The following is a 20245-nucleotide window of genomic DNA, read 5'->3' as shown; positions in this document are numbered from 1 at the left end:
TTTTCTTCAATTCCTCCTCTCACTAGACCCTTGGTTCCCTAACATTTCTGGGAAATTATTTGTGTCTTCTTTTGTGAAGACAGAGCCAAAATATGTGTTCAATTCTTCTGCCATTTCTTTGCTCCCCCATTTCTGACTGTAAGGGACCTATGTTTGTTTTCACTAATCTTTTTTCTCTTCACATATTTATAGAAACTTTTATAGTCAGTTTTTATTTTCCTTGCAAGTTTACTCTCATATTCCATTTTCCCCTTCTTGACCAATCTTTTTGTCCACTTTTGTTATATTCTAAACTGCTCCCAATCCTTAGGCTTGCTGCTTTTTCTGGCAATTTTATATGTCTCCTCTTTGGATCTAATACTATCCCTAATTTCTTTTGTAAGCCATGGTTTAGCCACCTTTCCTATTTTTTGTGCCAGACAGGAATGAATAATTGTTGTAATTCATGCATACATTCTTTAAATATTAGCCTTTGCCTATCCACTGTCAACCCTTTTAGTAAGATTCCCCAATCCATCATTATCATCTTACACCTCATACCCTTGTAGTTCTCTTTATTTAGATTCAGGACCTTAGTTTCAGATTCAACTTCTTCACTCTCCATCCTAATGAACAATTCCATCATTTTATGGTCACTCTTCCCCAAGGAACCCCACACAACAAGATTGTTAATGAATCCTTTCTCATTGCAATACCCAGTCTAGGATAGCCTGCTCTCTAGTTGGTTCCTCAATGTATTGGTCTAAAAAAGCATCATATGCACACTCCAGGAAATCTTCCTCCACAGTATTATTGTTAATTTGGTTTGTCCAATCTACATGTAGATTAACTCACCCATGATTACAGTTGCATGCATCTCTAATTTCCTGTTTAATGCCTTCCCTCACATCCCATTACTGTTTGGGGGCCTATAGACAACCCCCACAAATGTTTTCTGTCCCTTTGTGTTTCTTATCTCCATCCAAACAAACTCCACATCATGATTTTGAGCCAATATCCTTCCTTAGTATTGCATTGATTTCCTCCTTTATTAACAGTGCAACCCACCTCCTTTCCCTATTTTTCAGTCTTTCCTAAATATTGAATACTCTTGGATGTTCAGTTCCCACCCTTGGTCGCCCTGCAGCCATATCTCTGTAATTGCAACTATATCATAACTGTTTATATCGATTTGCGCTGTTAATTCATCTACCCTATTGCAAATGCTCCACTCAATAAGATACAATGCCTTTAGTCTTGTCTTTTTAACCTTGTTAGTTACCTTAGCTTTATTTTGCACTATGACCCCATTTGTTTTTCGCCCTTGTCTTCCACTTTTGCTTCTTCCTTTTCTGTCTTTTGTTTCTATCCTTATTTTCCCCTCCTCTCCCTGCTCAGGTTCCCATCCGCCTGTCCCTAGACTGTTACCTGAAAAGGAAGAATATGCAGGTTACATGAAGGTGGGGGGAGAATGGTACTAAATGAATTGCTGATTTGCAGAGCCAGTGCAGACACAATGGGCTGAATGGCCTACTTCTGGACTGTAACATTTCTGTGATATAATGCATACCATGGATAGCAGCCTTAAATTTATACTTATATGCTCAGAATAAAAAAATCAGGAGCAAGCTCAGTGGTAATGGAGCTCTGCACACACATAATAGTATAACATTAAAACATTAAGTCTTATAACATTAAAAAGTATGAGTTCATTCCTTAAGTTCCCAGTAAATTCTGTGGACTAAATAGGCACTTTTCAAATGTGGCTTTATACTGGGCTAGAATTATATTAAACTCAGTGAAAGTAAAATCCAAGCAGCAGGAGTCTGTCTACTGGAGGTACTTAAACAACTCTTGCTTCAATGCATTAGGCACTCAGATTATTGACGGGACGCCTGAGCTGTACAATCACCCTTACGTTAAAGTAAGTGGTGGTATAACTGCATATTTTGTCTATTACCCTGAGGAGGAATTATGTGGCTGTTGTCTTAATTCCAAGAGAGGGGGAATTAGATATAATTATAACCCATAAAATCTATTTTGGCAGCTCTTATAAAATTATCTCTGAGCACCACATTAAGTGACCACGATCTGGTTGTGAAGCTTGGAGGAAGGTGCTAATGGACAAGTCTGGTCCTCGACATGAAGCACAATACCTTGCAATGGTGGATCAATACTTTTTCTAATTCCGACCTCCTTCTGCTCATAGACAATATTACTTTTTAAATTAATTAGCCTGACATCCAAAAGTCGAACTTCTCGTGCTTTGCGGAGTATGACAGTGTTGATTTCCTCTTTACAATTAAAATATACAGTTGTTGCACCAGGGGCACTCGCGGCATCTTACATTTCTCATGGTAACATATCAGTGAACTGAAATAAGGCGATTGCAAGTAATTTGTTCGGCACAGGGTGGGCGGTGCAGCGAGTGGGAAGATCGCACTTCTGAGGTCCCGACGGATTGAAGATTAATTCTGAGGCTCTTTCCCACCATAAAAGGACAGCTTCTAAATGACGCAGGCGGTGTGGGGAAGACGCCTCCCTCCCAGTGCTGTCCACATTAACGGGAGGCGAGAGAGGAAACATAGAGGAAGATCTCAGTGAGCTCAGCACGCTGTTAGCCCGGGGTCTCTCACTCACTCACTCACACACGCACACACGGGGCATAGCTGCAGATCAGGTCTCCTTTCACCCGTGGAATATCCAGGCTCTCCGGCAGCATCTGCAGAGAGAGGAAGCGAGAGTTAACCTTCCAGCTCGGTGATCCTTCACAGACTGACCGGGCTGAGGTGCATCCTGCCCCTTACAGTTAGCCCGCTTCCCCTGCTCACTGTTCCCCGGTCCGCGATGCCTGTCCGCCGCTGCCGGCGCCAGCTGGGCTCCCGGAGCCCATTCTTCCACCTCCTGTTACTTCTGCTGCTCCCGGGATGTGTCGCCTTTAACCTGGATGTGTCGCGACCAGCGGTTTACAGCGGACCCCAGGGCAGCTACTTCGGATACTCGGTGGATTTCTACTCGCCTGATCAAAACACGTGAGGACCATTTTTCCCTCCCCACTTTCTTTTTCAGAAAAACGATGCCGAAAAACAGGAGTTGCCAAATTGCACACCTTGTTGTTGCGAAGCTAGTTTGAACAATTTGTTACGTTGTGTGTCTGGTCCATCACTGAAATGGTTGCTACCCAGTCCAGTGATTCGGAGCATGTATGTGATGGAGACAATTTGTGCCGTGCGTTTGGAGTTAGTCGAATTTGATATTAACGATTTCTGACTTTGTTTTAAACCTGTGTTGTGATTTTTTTTGTTTTGTTTTTGTTGGCGTGGATGGTGTCTTCAGAGTCAATATCCTTGTGGGAGCTCCGAAAGCCAACACCAGCCAGCCGGGGATAGTGGAGGGAGGAGCGGTGTATTTCTGCAGTTGGGCAGCAGGAGGTGCCACTTGCAGCCAGATCCCCTTCGACAGAAGCAGTAAGTGTGGAGAAGCATTCCGCCACCCCCCACCCCGTACCACTTATTTCTCCAGTTCTTGAACTTGTTTCTTCCTCTCCCGCTGAGCTTCAGATAAACCCTCACTCAGTCTACGCAAAAAAAAATACCCCCAAGAGAACTGCAATCGCATGCTAGCATTTTAGTTAACTTTTACCTCAGACTCTTATGAAACTATCACTTAACAGCTACATTTAGGACTAAATTACAGTTTTAAAAGATTTGTGTGTGTGTGGGTGTTATTCAGCTTGGAAAAAAATCTACGTTTAATTCCACTTCTAATACTTAATGTTCGACATAAGGTAAAAAGCATGTGGTGAAGAGTATAGCCATAGCTTTAAGCCTTAAAGTGAGCCTGCGTTGACCTTAAGTAATCGAATTTGACAACTTAGATAGTCAATTTCAAAACTGCTATTAGCAGAATTAATTCATGAAACGTGTGTTTGCTGGCAGTAGTTTCATAGCATATAAAAAGTTTCACCCCATGAAACTTAATCTCAGATTAAATGACTGAATTAATTACATTGAAGAAAAATAGATAAATTATTCTTGCCACTGCCTAAGAATTTTAAATACCTGCTTTGAAGTTATATCTACACTTCACAAATTTACCTTTTGTGCTGAAAGAAATAAAGTATGCATTTTGGTTTCAAATGTGAACCTTTTTAAAAGTTACAGAAAAGATAAAATATGAGATAAAATAGCTGAAATTAATGCTTATGAATGAATTCTTGTGTTTCAATCTTGAGAAATAATAGTTTGGAAATACTAAAACTCTCAAAAGCCACTGCTCAGTCAGTTTGTTTTTGCATAAATGTCCAGGTATCTTGTTAAAGGATCTGTAACTCTTGGCAAAGAAGTAGCTAAACAGAGCAACTTATGCAGGATCCATGTCTGAGAAACTGGAGAGGGATGAGGTACAGGGATGGGAGATTGCTAAGTATGATTTCTGATAGTTGTGAAACAGCGGAAGCAAACACACTCCTCAAATTGAATTTAACATCTGTTGACAACTTTTTTTATTACATGTTTGAAGCAAAGCTGTGGAAGGGCAGTCAAGCACTCCTCCTGCTTAACAATTCATAAAGAAGCTCATGGACAGGCAGTGAAATTGGGGAGGGATGAACATGTGGGAAATCAGTTTGCTTCAAAAAGAGAGGGGGTGAAGAATTGTCTGCTTTTTATTAAAGACTGAGAAGCATCATAATTGAGCTGATTTTTTAAACAGATGGTTCCTTTTATGTTGACATCTGCAAAGTATATGTTAAACAAAGTTGGAAAGATGTCTCCGGTTGTGTGTACATATAATTAAATCATGAACCAGTTTTTACTCCTTTTTTTAAAAAAAATAAAGCAATTGGAGGAACCTATATTCTGTTAGCATGAATTTAATGATAGTGAGTTCTATAACTTATCATTTAGCATTTTAATAATCTAAAACTTGTATTAAACATCACAGCTGTCATGCAAATTGAGAAAATCATCATGTAATTGTTCATTATAAATTGAGAAGCTGAGTTGTACAATAAGAAGCGTAAGCTATAAACAATAATTTTATCGAGCAAAACAGTATTTTTTATGTTTTTCTTTGAAATTGTGGGCTAGATCATACATAGCAAAATAACTTTAAACAAAATACTAAATCATTATTGTTTGTGGTTGATAATCTTGAAAGACACAATTACAGAATGGTAATACAGATAAAACATAATCACAAGGCAACAATGCAATATGTTGCCATGATACAAGATGATCAGTCATGATCTAATTGAATGGCAGAGCAGGCTCGATGGGCTGAATGGCTTCCTCCTGTTCCTAACCTGCAAATGATCTCACTAAGATGAAATATGCAACATTGTGATTTATTTCCATAAAAAATGTTTTGCCGTCTGTAAAGGAAAAGAAGGCCTCAAAACACAGGCATAATAATCTTTTTGTCAAATATTAGGCAACAGAATGATCAGAGTTAATGGCACAAGGGAACCTGTCGAATTTAAATCCAATCAATGGTTTGGGGCAACAGTCAAATCACATAAAGAAAAGGTTGTGGTAAGTGGTTAAATATTGTAAGATTCAATAACTTGATCAATTAGATGTGTTGTTTGATATTTTGTATTTATAGGTGGTCATTTTACTGGTTCTTGCTACTGAAGTTTAAGGTAGATAAGAATGTCTGTTGCATATTGTTTTAGGTTTACATTGTAAAAACATAGCATGCAATATAAATGCAAATCACTAGAGTTTTGCACAGTTTGCAACTTCTTGTTATATTATTTGTATAGTTTCATTTTTTTTGTAATGGGGGAATTATACTTTAGCTAGCATCCACCAAGCAAACGTCATGAATCAGCTAGGTAAATAAATTAATCATTGGTGGGAATGAGTGCTAACTGGAACAGTAATCAATCTGTTATGTGATGATTAACTTTAAATAATATTGCATCTGAAGTGGGATTATATTTAAGTAATCAGGTATTTTTATATCCATAAATATATAAAACAAATTGCAAACATTAACCTTTTAAGTGGGTCAGAATTTAAGTTATGTATAATACTTGAAAATAACTTGATGAAGAAGTAATAAAAATTCCAGCTCAGTTATCATATAACTAACACTGGATAAGTGTGCCATTCTGGCAAAATAAATTGCAGGTGTATTGTCAGAAAAGGAAATTATTGCATATTTTGGTTTAAGTGATACATTTTTGATCAATAGGCTTGTGCCCCTCTGTACAATTGGCGAGCCCTTAAACTGACTCAAGACAAAGATCCAGTTGGCACATGTTATGTGGCGGTTCAGAACTTCAGTATCTACGCAGAATATTCTCCATGTCGCTCTGGTAGGTTGAGTAACTAATACCAAGTGAACATTTCTAACTTTTGTAATTTAAAATATTTGCTTTTTCTTTACACCTTTCTGTTATTGTATTGTGCCTATTTTCCATGTTTTATCTATTGAAAACTGTGGGTGGCCCATATCTAAAGTTGGATAATATTTTCTAATTTGTAAAATATGACCATTTGGTAAAAATATGCAATCATAAATTCTTCAGATACGTTTCAGGGCTTGGAAAATATTTTAGAAATGCTGCAATGTGCAGTATTCTTTAAAAAAAAATCAAACAATTGTATGGAATTTTATTCTTATGATATAAAGCAAAATATCTTCAAAACTCCAGTTGGTACATATAAATAATAAAATCAGAAAAAAACATGTTCCGTTTGTGTTAAAGTATCATTGCTAACATCTTAAACTGTTTAGAGCTGGTAAATATATAGAATATTTTAATATAATTGGTGATGGGAGTGCAGTTGCATTCATTATTATTCACATTGCAAACATTTTAGAGAAGTTATTCTAAATAAACAAGGTTCAATAAAAGCTGTTCCATAGGAATTTGTGTTGCATGAGATAGTAAGCCAGAAATGGTGAAACATTTACTCCAGCAACCAACATGGTGGTGTTAAGTGCCATACAATCTGCATCATTTAAGAAGATCGAATAAAGCAGGCCATGGCATTCTCAATGTAATCCAACAGTTCTCTATGTTTTCTTTTCTCTTCAAGTTAAACACTCCTCAACTGCATAGATCTCCATTCACTAGGACCCTGGCTGAAAAATTCCATGACTTGCGTTATGAAGCTAAACGAGTTAGTCAAAGCTAGGATCCAAATCCTTGATATTCTAATTGGAGCTAGAAACAAATATCATGAACAATATACTAACCATAAAGCTGGCTATTAAAAGAACCAAAGCTGCTCCAAAGCTGTCATGGTCAGATGTCTGCTTATAGGTACTTTCCAAAAGGGGTCACGACTATGTAAACTTATACTTACATGAATATCAGGGATAATTTTCTGCAGTGTAGCATTTGGGTATTAAGAGTAACACTTCAATGAAATTAGAATGATAGTATACTGTATGCGATGAAATGTTCAAATCACAAGCAATGGTGACCAAGACGTTGAATTCTAACTTTGACTAATCTCATCAGACAAGTTAGACATTTTTCAGCCAGGATTGTAGTGAATGGAAATCTCTGCAGTAGAGGAATGAAATCTGAAGGCAAAGGGAACTTGTTGGATGACACTGCCATGGACCAGATTGTTCTATCTGAAGTCGATGGCATAACATTTGCATTAAACAGAAATAAAAATAGGAATGAATACTGGTGCACCCGTATCCTTTAACTTGTTTGAAAGCTGTTAATGACATATTATTTGGGCAAAAGCTAACAAAATCCTTTGCAATTATTAAAGCATCATAAATTTTATACCTATTCCAGATCAGTCGGACCCTGAAGGTCAAGGTTTTTGTCAAGCAGGATTTAGCCTTGATTTTACCCAGGTAAGCTTGTCATTGCATTTTATTTTATTTACTGTAGAGAATTTACACACAGTATATAATTTAGGATATATGTTTATGTAAGTTAGAGGAAAGATACACAGCACATAAATCAGGAAAAGTTCAGTCCTGGACAAGATATATACAAGTGCTTGCGCTAAGAAAAGGATGATGCCATTTAAATCCTCAATGACTGGTGTTTTTTTTGGACAATAGATAAAAATTCAAAAGTGAGTTGAAAGTAACACAAGTAATCTTTGTTGACTTTTCATGGGGCTGAATCTTCTGATTGGGGAGTGGGGCCCGCTTGCTGACGCATAAAATGACGCGGGGTGACGTTGGGCGGGCGTCCGGATGTCACCCACGTCATTTACATTTTTAGGTCGGCTGCGCATCCACTGACCTATCAATGGCCACTTAAGGCCATTAATAAAGTAATTGAGGTAATCAATGGACCTGCCTGTCCACCCTTAAGATTGGCGGGCAGGCCGGGAGCCCTGGCGGGCTTCTGAAAAAACATGAAGCCTCATCCACAGGCGGGATGAGGTTTCATGAGGGTAATAAACTTTATCTGAAATGTCTAAATAAAAGAAATTGACATGTCCCAGCTCATGTGACAGTGGCACATGAGGGGACATGTCAGTAATTTTTTTCTGATCTTTATTCAATATTTCAAACATGAGCCAATCTCCCTGAGGCAGCACTGTGGCTCCGAGAGATCTGTGCGCTCTTTCACCTTAATTGGCCCACACATGTAAAATGGTGGTGCACCCCCAATTGGGGGCACCGATCAGGAACCCACCTGCTCGCGCCCATTCCTGCACAATTCCCCCGACGGGGGGAAGATCATGCCCATGGTGATATAATTCTTCAGGCATTTCCAATGGTAAAACAATAACAATGCTTGGATGTGAAACAATACTTGCTATACTTGCTGTTGAGGCTTAACTACAAAGAAGAAATGCTAAAACAATGTAACAAAGTTCCCTATATATTGTTAGAGTGGATTCATAATATAAAAAAACAGATTACCAAAGTTTTATGATGTTTTACTATTGTCAAAGTAGTGCAGCATTTATTGTAATGTTGGAAACAAATATCCTTTTGGCCAGCATTTGGTTAGTAAGATTTCTCAACAGAATGAATTGACTGGTGATGAAGTAGATATTTGATTGATCAAACTCGTTATGTTTAACTCAGATGGCTTTGGCATGCAGTTTGCTGCATTAACAGATCATCTTGTTACCAAATCCACTTATTGAAAAGAATGCAAACCATTATTTTAGTCATTTAAAAAAAAAGCAGAATGGCAGTATGAAATGACACTATGCAGTTCTTCAGGACAATCTTTGCCAAATTTTCATTGAGGGAAAAGTATGTAAGTGCAAGTGATTTTTAAACTAATTTTAAGTACAGTAGTTCTAAGGTAGTGGTGTGTATAGAAAGCAAGTATGTTATTTTGGTTGGAAAGGAACACCTTAAATGAAGGGTAAAATAGGAGGTTAATGAGAGAGTGTGAAATTTGTGGGTATGCACCTGCCTGATCTAAGTAAAATGAGTAGATTGAAAATGAAATCACATACTGCAGATTTTCAACATCCATGAAACAACTGAACATGAAACCTTGGAGATTAGAGCATGTCCAGGCAGCTGTTAGTAACAAACATTTAGTAGCTTTGATACTCCTGTGTTTTAGATTCAATTGATTTGCAGCTCTTTAGCATTCTATAAGTCCAGTGTTCCTCATATCTTTTAGAGCAATTTCTGCCAATGTAAACAGAAAAAAGCATGATACTATTATGATACAGGGTATAAAAATTGGCCTCATCCAGACATCTGGAGTCTTTTTTCTGATATTGTGTAAAAGATTATGTTACTGTGCATGTCCCTTGGAACATATTTAACCTTCTGTATTATGATAGCATGTCAAACACAATAAACTTTACAGACAGGATCATAATCACTTTTCTGCTATTCTTCAGTTAATATTCTTAGTATAGTAATATTTGTTTAATGTATTTATGCTTTCTTGATAAGGTATCTGTCTTGTTTTTTAAGTTGCCAACATATAGAGAGTAGCATTACATTGACTACAACATTTCATGTTTCAAAACAAAATTGAATTTACAAATAATCTGATTTATCTAGAATGGGAACCTGGTGCTTGGAGGACCTGGCAGCTTTTACTGGCAAGGTAAATGAGTGATATCTTTCATAGATTTCCTTCCAAATGGGGAAAGAACAAGCACAGTTGTACATATGACAGTGTAATTGCAGAACTGCAAGGTGGTCAGTAGTTTAGCATGCCTGCCAATCATACAGATTTCAAGGTACTTAGAGGGTGTAATGTGATTTTGACTTTATTACTTATTGATGTGACTGCTTAGTATTGGTCTCTTTTTTATTTGCTCATAAATCAATAACCAGTATGGGGCAAAATGCTTAGCTTCATCCTGCAAATGTGTGAAATGATGAGTGACATTAAAAGGTAGACTGATCCAATAATCTAAACAATTCTGCTTAGAGTAATTTTTTTATCTGTACCATTAATATAGTCCTAATCACTCACAGTTCCAATAATGTAGACTCTAACTAACAATAATGCTGATGGGACTTACCAGAAGATATGTCAGACATGCAGCGAAGTTGAAGGAAGTTACTGGTAGCTCATAAATAAAATGGTGTGGGGCACTGTGAAAGGTAGGAGCATTCGAGGTGGCCCCAATGTGTGCTGTGCCTGTTGCACATGATTTCCTCAAATCTGAACTCAACTGAACTAGACTTCAGTGTACAGGGATCTGGGTGAGTCCAGTGTGTCTGCAAATGTGTGGGGCAACATTTGGGGTTGAGGTTGCCAATAAAGTTCACATAGGTATGTTGGCCTTAAGTGTAGGGAAATTGAATTGTTGGAGCGATGAATGGTATGAGCAATTTATGTATTTTTAGTGAATTGTTTAATTTTTTTGTGTTCTATCATGAATTGTGTTTTTAGTCATATTAGTGGAATTGGTGAGCACATGTCATGGTGGCTGCCTGCCAGAAATTGTTTTTCAATAGAATGTGATTAGATCAGAAATGACACCATTCAGATTGTTCTGACTAGTCCCTGGTTGCATGACTCTGGGATGTGATTGGTAGATGGGACATGGGGCTGGATTTTCAATTGCCAGTGGGGGTGGGAGTGGGTTTTGGTCCTGGATCCAGTCACTTCAGCAGTGATGCAATTATGAATGGGACTGCAGGAGAGGAGAATGTCTGGAATACAACACAGCCGGGAATTTTCTTATGGCGGGTGGCCGGGGGCGGGCTTGGAGCCGATCAGTGCCTACGATAAGCTGTGCGCCATCATTTTACGTGGGCGGGCCAGTTAAGGCCCACCCAGCGTAATTCGCAGCCGGTAGCACTCAGTGCTACCTGTGTGGACGGGGGGGAGGAGGGAGAGTCAGGGCCAGTGCTCTTTCGAGCATGCGCGTGAAAGAGCACAACAATCTCCCTAAGGCACGGAGCAGCCTCGGGGATATTGAATGGATAATAAAACAATAAAGAACAAAGCAAAGTACAGCACAGGACCAGGCCTCTCGGCCCTCCAATCCTGCGCCGATCATATTGCCCGTCAACTAAAACATTTTGCACTTCTGGGGTCTGTATGAATCTATTCCCATCCTATTCATGTACTTGTCAAGCTGCCTCTTAAACACCACTATCGGACCTGCTTCCACCACCTCCTCTGGCAGCGAATTCCAGACACACACTACCCTCTGTGTAAAAACCTTGCCCCGCACATCTCCTCTATAGTTTTCTCTTCTCACCTTAAATCTATTTCCCCTAGTAATTGACTCTTTCACCATGGGAAAAAGCTTCTGACTATTTACTCTGTCCATGCCACTCATAATTTTGTAAACTTCTTTCAAGTTGCCCCTCAATCTCCGTCCCTCTAGTGAGAACAATCCGAGTTTCTCCAACCTCTCCTCATAGCTAATAACCTCCAGACCAGGCAGCATCCTGGTAAACCTCCTCTGCACCCTCTCCAACGCCTCCATATCCTTCTGGTAATGTGGCGAGTTTAATAAATGATGTTTAAATAAATTTTTACATGTCCCCTCATGTGTCTGTGTCACATGTGTTGGGACATGTTTGTAAAGGTGGGAAATTTTATTTATTTATTTTATAAAAGCTTCAGGAATCCCCATTCCACCTGTGGATGAGCTTTCCTGGAAAATGCGAAGGCCGCTTGGGCTTTTCGACTGCCCGCCAACCTTAAGGTTGGACGGGAAGCATTCTTAACTAGTTTAATTAATTTCTTAATGGCCTTAAGCTGCTAAGATTTCGGCGGGCACACCGCCGACTCCGCGTGTTTGCCAAATGAAATATCGCGATGGCGCGCGGTGACATCGTGATGCACACCCGATGTCATCATGTGTCATTTTACGTGTCAGGCCTGCCCCCACTTGCTGACCAGAAAATTCAGCCCCTCAACATAATTAAGTGGCTGTTAAGCTACTTGTGGAGCCAATTTAAAGGCATCGCTGGGGAGGGATTTTCAAACAACAGGCATGAGGAACACAAGTGGGCAGAATTCTTACCTCGATGGGCGGGCGGGTCCCACCAGCTTGGCGGAGGGCGGGCAGCCGAACTTCACTGCCAAAACGGGCCCCGCCGCCATTTTGAGTGGGCGGGCCAATTAAGGCCTGCCCAGCAGCCTGCCTGACAGGAAGTGCTATGCGCTTCCTGTGCGGGGGATGGGGAAAGAATCCCCATCTATCAAAGTGCACTTTTTCGCACATACGCCTGAAAGAGCACATGGCTCCCTGAGACAAAGTCCTGTCTCAGGGAGATTCGTGAGAGGTAAGTAAACTCTAAAAATAGATAAATATTACAATGTCACATGAGATGGGACATGTTAATAATAAACACATAAAATTTTTTAAATTTTTAAAAAACAAATTTGAAACTTCATCCCGCCAGTGGATGAAGTTTCATTAACAATGTGGAGCCTGCTGGGGCTCCTGACCTGCCCGCCAGCCTTAAGGTTGGCCGGGCAGGTATTTAATAAGGTTAATTAGCCTGTCAATGGCCTTAATTGGCCATTGACAGGTCAGTAGGCGGACAGCTGATTTTGCTGACCGCCTGCCTTCGTGAATATTTAAAGGGACCGGGATGACAGCGGGGGTTCCTCCCGACATCATCCCTCGTCATTTTCTCCTCGGCGAGCGGGCCCCGCCCCAAATCGCCGAGGGGAAAATCCTGGCCACCGTTTCTGGGACGTATCAGCATGAACCTTGTGTGCATACTGTGGGGAGTCATCAGGGCTAATGGAGGCACTAGTAAACTCAAAAGATGGACATCACACTCAGCTGCTCAACCAGTGGCAGAGTTGTCATGGTCCTCAGAGGCTTGTAATTCTTGCTAGTAAGCAGTTGGAGTCCTGAGAGGCATCTCAGGATGCTGACTTCACTGGGGCAGCAGAGTTTGGCAGAGGAAGCCCAGCTGTACAAACCATTGGCAGCTTAGTTTCTGGAGATGGGAATGGGTTAATTTGACATTAGACAGAGCAATGAGAAGGAGCCTCAGCAGAGGGATCCTTCTGGTCAGGAGCAGGCTAGAGGAGCATAGAGGGGCTGCAAGGAGAAGAATGTGATACCCAAGACATCACTTGGACCATCCAAGAGTTAGCTGCTTGCAGATGAGAGGGACAGTGCCTATACAGGCAGAAGGTCCTGGAGCTTTGTGCTATAGTGCATAGTGACCTGATGTGTCCCTGACAGTCCCCTACCTGGAGCTGTGAAGGTTAACATCTCCATAAATTTTATGCATCCAGATTGTTCCGGGAATCAGCTGTGGACCTGGATGGCATTCCAGAGCCAGCAGCTCATCACGCCTTCAGGCAGCTCTCAGATACCCTGATAACCTATTCCAGAGGGTGGGATACATATCCATTTTGACAGAGAGGCCAGTGCAGGCACATAGGGCTTTGACCTTTGTCATCACTGGCTCCTCCATGGCCTTGGATTGATCGGGGTCTGACACTCCGCCTCCTGTCAGCACTATCTCCAAGCATGCAAGTCCTGCAGGATGAGGGAAGAATGCTGCATCAGTTTAGTTACCTCCCTCACCTCTCACAGCATGACATTGACATGAGCTGTTGCACTCCTCAGTGACGTTGCCTGCTCACTCTCTCGCTACATGTGAGGGTGGCTGATATCCTAGTGAAGCAACTATGCATTTGCTGAGACAATGTTGGGGAACGCTATGGACATTCAGTCTGGTGAGTTAAGAGGCCTGTTACCAGGGTGCTGCTTGTCACTCACCTTCCCAGAGCTTACGAGGTCACTGAAGTGCTTACAGCACTAGTTCCATGTCCTTCTGGTAATTCCATGACTGCTCACCACCTCCACAGCCTTTTGGTCTGTTAGGGGTTTTTTACTGGTCAGGTGTCGGGAAGAAAATCTGCCACCTCTCAGCCATAGTGAGGAGCTCCCGAGAGGCATCATAAAATCTGGGGCTGTTTGTGCCCGCCTGCCCCTGACAGCACTGGCCTGATCTCATTCATTTCCCTGGACAGCTCTTTCCATAGTGAGCAACAGGCACAGTTATGGCTGCCGCCCACCTTTTCATAGGGTGACTGTGTCCCACCTCAAGGACACCTCCAATTGGCACTAAACCCACTCCTTGGCCAATTAGGTCATCTCCATTTGAAAATTGCCTTGTGTCAGTGATTGGACTCATCATGGGGTCCAGTTCTGGAACTGAATTTGCGGCCGGGTTGCCAGCCAAGAATTGAAAATTCAGCCAACGGGCTCTGGGATCAGATTGGCCTAAGTTCTGAGATGTCACTAATTTCTGGACCTGCAATCTGGTTGTTTGTTACCTTACATAAAGTTTACTTATTATAGAATTTCAGTGAAGCTTTAGGAATAATATATTCATCAGTTCTTTACCATGAACATTCTGAATTCTGAGATACTAGAGGCAATTTACATTTGCACTGATAACCACTGTCAGCACAAAAGATGACCTCAAGTGAAATAAGCGGACAATATAAGTTAAGGACGTGTATTTAAATAATACAGATCCCAGGAGATTATCACAAGGATATAATCTTGGGATTCTGATGATGGTTATAAATTACTAAATTTTCCCCTCAGCGCTGTGACAAATCTTAACGATTAGATTACTCTTCTGTACCCATTTTCTGCCTATTCTTGTTTTTGATTATCTACATGAAAGTAGATAAATATTTGTTTTAATTTGTAATGCTAAATTTATAGCTAAGCTTAAAATTTAGTTTAAGTTTTGTTTATCTGGATGACAGTCTGTTTAAAAGCAATGTAGCCATATGTCGAAATGTGTAGTTTTCATTCCATTAAAGAAGGTAGCAGGCTTGTTGGGGTTTCTGACAACCCCAATGACACTGCCACTACCCCATCCCATAACTTCCCACAGCTACCTTCGCTATACTTACTCACACCCACATCCTGTAAGGACTTAATTCCATTCTTCCAGTTTATTTGTCTCTGTTGCATCAGCTCAGATGATGCAATCTTCCATTCCAGCGTTTCTGACACGTCTCCCTTTTTCCCACATTCGGGCAGGAGTTTTGCATTTGGCGGGTGTGTTCAGCCAGGAAGCTGACCGCTGCCCGCGATCGGCTCCGCGCCACAATTACACGTTGGCGGGCCAATTAAGGCCTGCACAGCGTGGAACGTGAGCAGCAGCGCTAAGCGCTGCCTGTGCAGGCAGGGGGAGGCGGGTGAGCAGGCCAAGCGCAATCTTGGCACATGCGTGAGAAAGAGCGCTTCAATCTCCAAGGCATGGAACTGCCTCAGGGAGATGAAGCGCTGTATAAAAAAAGTAATAAAGGAAATAAAATTGTCATAAAACATGTCCACTCATGAGCTGGGACATGCTTTTAATTCAAAAATGAAATATTTATTTGATGTTTATTTGATTTAGGAAACCTCACCCCACCCGTGGATGAGGTTTCCTAAAAAATGTAAAGGCCGCTTGGCCTTTTTGCCTGCCCGCCAACTGTTATGTTGGACGGACAGTGTAAATTTGAATTTAATTAGCTTCTTAATGGCCTTAATAGGTCTTTTAATTGTCGGTGGGCACACAGCCAACTCCAGCATGCGCCCGCCAAACGAAATATTGCGAGACTGTGATGACATCGGGACGCTTGCCCGACGTTATCGCATGTCATTATATGCTCAGGAATGTCAGGCACGCTCCCGCACACCGAGCGTAATATTCTGCCCGAAGATTCTCCCCACACTGGTTGACAGGGCCCTCTCACCCCTTCCCCTCACTCCCAGGACCGTGATAGTGATCACCTTATTTGCACCTTCCACCTCACTTGCCTTCACACTTAATGAATCATTCTGCCACCTCCAGCGTGATGCCACCACCAAACGCATCTTCCCTTCCCTAACCCTTTCAGCATTCCAAAGGGACCCTTTCCTCTGACACACTGGTCCACGTCTCAATTACCTCCTACACCCCTTCCCCTTCCGGCAGTTCCTTTTCCATGCAAGCACAGAAGATACAACACCTCCACTTTTACCTGTTTCCTTTCCACCATCAGGGTCACAAACACTCCTTCCAGGTGAAACAAGAAATTACAGTTACAGTACTTTCAATTTAGTAAACTGGATTTGCTGCTACTAATGTAGTCCCCTGTACATTGGCGAGGCCAAACATTGGATTGAATTACAGTTTTTTTGGAACACCTCTATTCATCTCACAAGCATGTCATTGAGCTTCTGGTTGTCTGTCATTTTAATTATTAGCTCCACTCTCTCTCTCCAGCCTCTCTGTCCTACACTCAGGGGAACTCAATGTAAGCTCATCTTCATCTCTCGATTAGTTGCTTTCAGACTTGATGCTGATTTCAGATCATAACCTCTGCTTCCGTTTTTCTTGGATGATAGCTGTTGGTGATGATTGTGCTGTCCCCATTTATTACTTCTTGCAGACACACCTTTTGTTTCCTTATGTTCCCCATTCTCATCTCCTTTTGCCTTGCACCATTGCTCCTTTTGCCATTTAGTCTCTATCATAGACCTTCTGTTTTGTTCTTATCCCCTCCCCCATTTCCCTGCCTCTGAACTTGCTTAAAACCTGTTCCACTACTAACTTTTATCCAGTTCTGACAAAAGGTCATCAAACTGAGACATTGGACAGAGCTCTGCTGAGGAGGTGGGCCCGGGGGTGGGTATGGAGGCATGACAGGGTAGACGCTGAGGGTGTTTCCCCTTGAGGTGGAATCTAGAAGGCATATTTTCATAATAAGATATCTCCCATTTAAAATGAGGGTGAATTTTGTTTTCTGATTCATTAGCCTGTGGAATTCTCTTCCACAAAGGGCAGTGGAGGCTGGGTCATTGAATATATTCAGGGCTGAGTTAGACAGATTTGTGATCTACAAAAGAGTCAAGAGGGCAGGCAGGAAAATGGAGTTGAAGCCACAATCAGATCAGCCATTATTTTATTGTCTGGCAGAGCAGGCTCAGTGGGCCAAATGGGTTATTCCTGCTCCTATTTCTTATGATTTTATGTTGGCAATTGCACACAGGAATATGTTATGCTGGTTCTCTGACACGATGCCTCCTCTGCGCAGTTTTTCTGGTAGCAGCTTGTCAGAGATGAAGGCCACCCATCTGGTAACGACCGACAGCCAATTAGGGTGATTACGCAGGAACTTGAGAGGTCTTTTAAAATAAAGGTGTTGTTTTCTGAGACACATGGGCCTTAGGCTGTGTCCACCCCTTGTCCAGGCAGAAAAAGCATCTGCATAATGGGAAGCCCTGACTAAAGTGGCAAACATTAAATCCTCTGTTTTTTTATAAAAAAGCTGGGGGGGGGGCACGGAAATCAGGGACCCAGGAGTTCACTGTCATTGTATAGCAGAGCTCTTGAATTGGGAGTGTTGAATAAAAGGATAGGTCTTGGATTAGGGCTCATTCCGTCTCACTGTAAGGCAACATAGAAATTTGGCAGCTGAGGTCCTAGTGACTGATGCTGTCTCTGGACATAGGGCCACTTACTCAGGTGGGCTGGAGCAAAGGGATTAGGCAAAGACTGCAGTGGCAAAGGCATTTCCTTGGTGCACAGGATGCAAGGTGCTGGTCAAGGGGCAAGATGGTACTACTGCAGCATAGGGTCTACCAACAAAGGATTAGCTCCCTTAACATGTCTCAGCAGTAATACCACCAACAGCTGTGCCTATCAAGGCAAGTGGTGGCTTATCCTAGAGGAGGACCTTGAGGCACAAGGAGTGCTATCAAGGTGACATTCACCTTGAAAACTTTAACGTCTAGCTCCTTTCAGAGTGTTTCAGGTGGACCTGTGTGGGCTATCTCAGGCAGCTGCAGCAGCATCACTAAGGTTACAGTTGCCCTGTGTGGGAGGGCATCAGACTTCATCACAGTCACCGCAAAATCAATTAGTCAGGCACAGGGCCATGGAGTTTGCCTCTATGGCAAGATTCCCTTGGGATGGCAGGGAAGTCCATGACACCCTGATCCAAGGAAACATCTCCTGAGACCAGCAGATCCTTGAGTGTATTCTTCCCATGCGACATGTCTCTCATCAATTTTGTCCTACAACACAGACATCCAGTTGTCATCACACAACGTGCCTCCACCAGCCACACACTGACTTTGGGCACTCTTTTCAAACAGGCAGCACGTTATGCTGTTGTTGCTATGCCCCAGTAATAAAAACGTGACACATGCAAGGTTCCAAAGACTTCCCATTTAATTCCAAAAATGTACATGCAGTCAGCAAAAGCATTATGAATTTTACCCAAGTGAATGCCAAAGTGATGGAACCACCACTTCACCGTCCTCCAATGAGAGTTTTTGTGAGGTACTTCCCCTGTGGCAGAAGCAGATGTGGAGGCTAGATGTTCAAGTGCTCATTTCCCTGAGACATTGTGATGCTCATGACATGAATGGATTTATCCATTCTCTGCTCAGGGGTCTGCACTGTCCCAGGGAATTCTGACAGATGTCTATATGTTTCTCCTTTAAAATGAGGGTGAATTTTGTTTTCTGAGTCATTAGACTTTGGAATTCTCTTCGACAAAGAGCAGTGAAGGCTGGATCATTGAATATATTCAGGGCTGAGTTAGACAGATTTGTGATCTACAAAAGAGTCAAGAGGGCAGGCAGGAAAATGGAGTTGAAGCCACAATCAGATCAGCCATTATTTTATTGTCTGGCAGAGCAGGCTCGGTGGGCCAAATGGGTTATTCCTGCTCCTATTTCTTATGATTTTATGTTGGCAATTGCACACAGGAAGATGTTATGCTGGTTCTCTGACACAATGCCTCCTCTGCGCAGTTTTTCTGGTAGCAGCTTGTCAGAGATGAAGGCCACCCATCTGGTAATGACTGACAGCCAATTAGGGTGATTATGCAGGAACTTGAGAGGTCTTTTAAAATAAAGGTGTTATTTTCTGAGACACATGGGCCTCAGGCATTTGCTGCTTTGTATATGGCCTTCGAGGCACAATATCTTCAGCTGGGTGAGCATGGCTGGAGCTGCCCTCCATTCTCCAATAGGGACTGCCCATTGCTGCTGCATCCCTTGTTCCTGATCACATGTGGCGTAATGCTCACCTTCTGCTACTTATTCTACCAGCACAGATACATGCAGCTCAAAGGGCCCTTGATGCATTTAGAATCTAAGGTGCATGTATCTGTCGCTTGCTGCTGTTCCTCCAGCATTAGCCCAGCGGAAGAGGGAACACATCAGTTACTCTACATCCCATCTCTCAATATCTGCTTCATCAGACTTCTGGCTGACCATCAACTGTGATCTACTGGAAATGACTGCACAAATGAGGAAGCTGTTCCAAGATGCTTGCATGGACAGAACAAGAAGCTTTCATACTGCATACGCATTCCTGCTTCGGTGGCTGCCTGTCCTGTGGCCACTCTGCATATGCCAAATCTCCTCCTCCATCAGCGTCAATACCATTGGATTCCACTCCTGCCCCTGGAACGACTCCTCTCACGGGTGCCGTGTGCTCATTTTCCTGCCAGGTGCAGAAGCATGTTAGGACTGTGATACTTTCCATTAGAACATCACTTGTATTTATCCTAGCAATTTATTGTCAAAGTGTTTAACCCTGCATGCTCCAAAAACATCATTGCTGTGACTGCTTCCCTTGGTTGAGGAGTCAGCATGGTAGGTTTACTCAGGCTGTGCCTGCCTTGAGGCCCTTCTGCTCAGAGTTGGATTCATACATGTCTGCCAGCTGCGTGTTGCGTAAGAAGGTCGTCGAACCGCCTCCTGTACTGGATCACGTCCTGTTCATGATACTGCAGCTGCTGGTCTCGCAAACAACCTCTAGCCATGTCTGCTTAGTCTGGCTTGGAAGCCTCCTCCTGCTGCTCTCAGAAATAAACCATTCCTGTAGGCTCTCACCACCT

The 20245-nt window shown here is 42.1% G+C and overlaps 1 protein-coding gene and 1 long non-coding RNA gene across 2 annotated transcripts in view; one reads left to right on the top strand and one right to left on the bottom strand.

Annotated features, from left to right (window-relative positions):
• Positions 1-2608: 2608 nt before the first annotated feature.
• LOC121275881 overlaps positions 2609-20245 on the bottom strand; it is a 111858-nt gene continuing 94221 nt past the window's right edge. The window contains exon 4 of the long non-coding RNA XR_005942584.1: positions 2609-2701. This is a non-coding gene — a long non-coding RNA (uncharacterized LOC121275881). The remainder of the gene's footprint in view (positions 2702-20245) is intronic.
• itga8 (integrin, alpha 8) overlaps positions 2653-20245 on the top strand; it is a 291418-nt gene continuing 273825 nt past the window's right edge. Inside the window, exons 1-6 of the mRNA XM_041183667.1 lie at positions 2653-3011; positions 3316-3446; positions 5413-5513; positions 6181-6304; positions 7751-7812; positions 9958-10003. Of these exons, the coding sequence (XP_041039601.1) occupies positions 2827-3011; positions 3316-3446; positions 5413-5513; positions 6181-6304; positions 7751-7812; positions 9958-10003 (649 nt within the window). The 5' untranslated portion in view covers positions 2653-2826. The remainder of the gene's footprint in view (positions 3012-3315; positions 3447-5412; positions 5514-6180; positions 6305-7750; positions 7813-9957; positions 10004-20245) is intronic.

The sequence above is a fragment of the Carcharodon carcharias genome, chromosome 3 (genome assembly GCF_017639515.1).
Source record: "Carcharodon carcharias isolate sCarCar2 chromosome 3, sCarCar2.pri, whole genome shotgun sequence".
Lineage (NCBI taxonomy): Eukaryota > Metazoa > Chordata > Chondrichthyes > Lamniformes > Lamnidae > Carcharodon > Carcharodon carcharias.
This window is presented reverse-complemented; position numbering and strand designations above follow the sequence as displayed.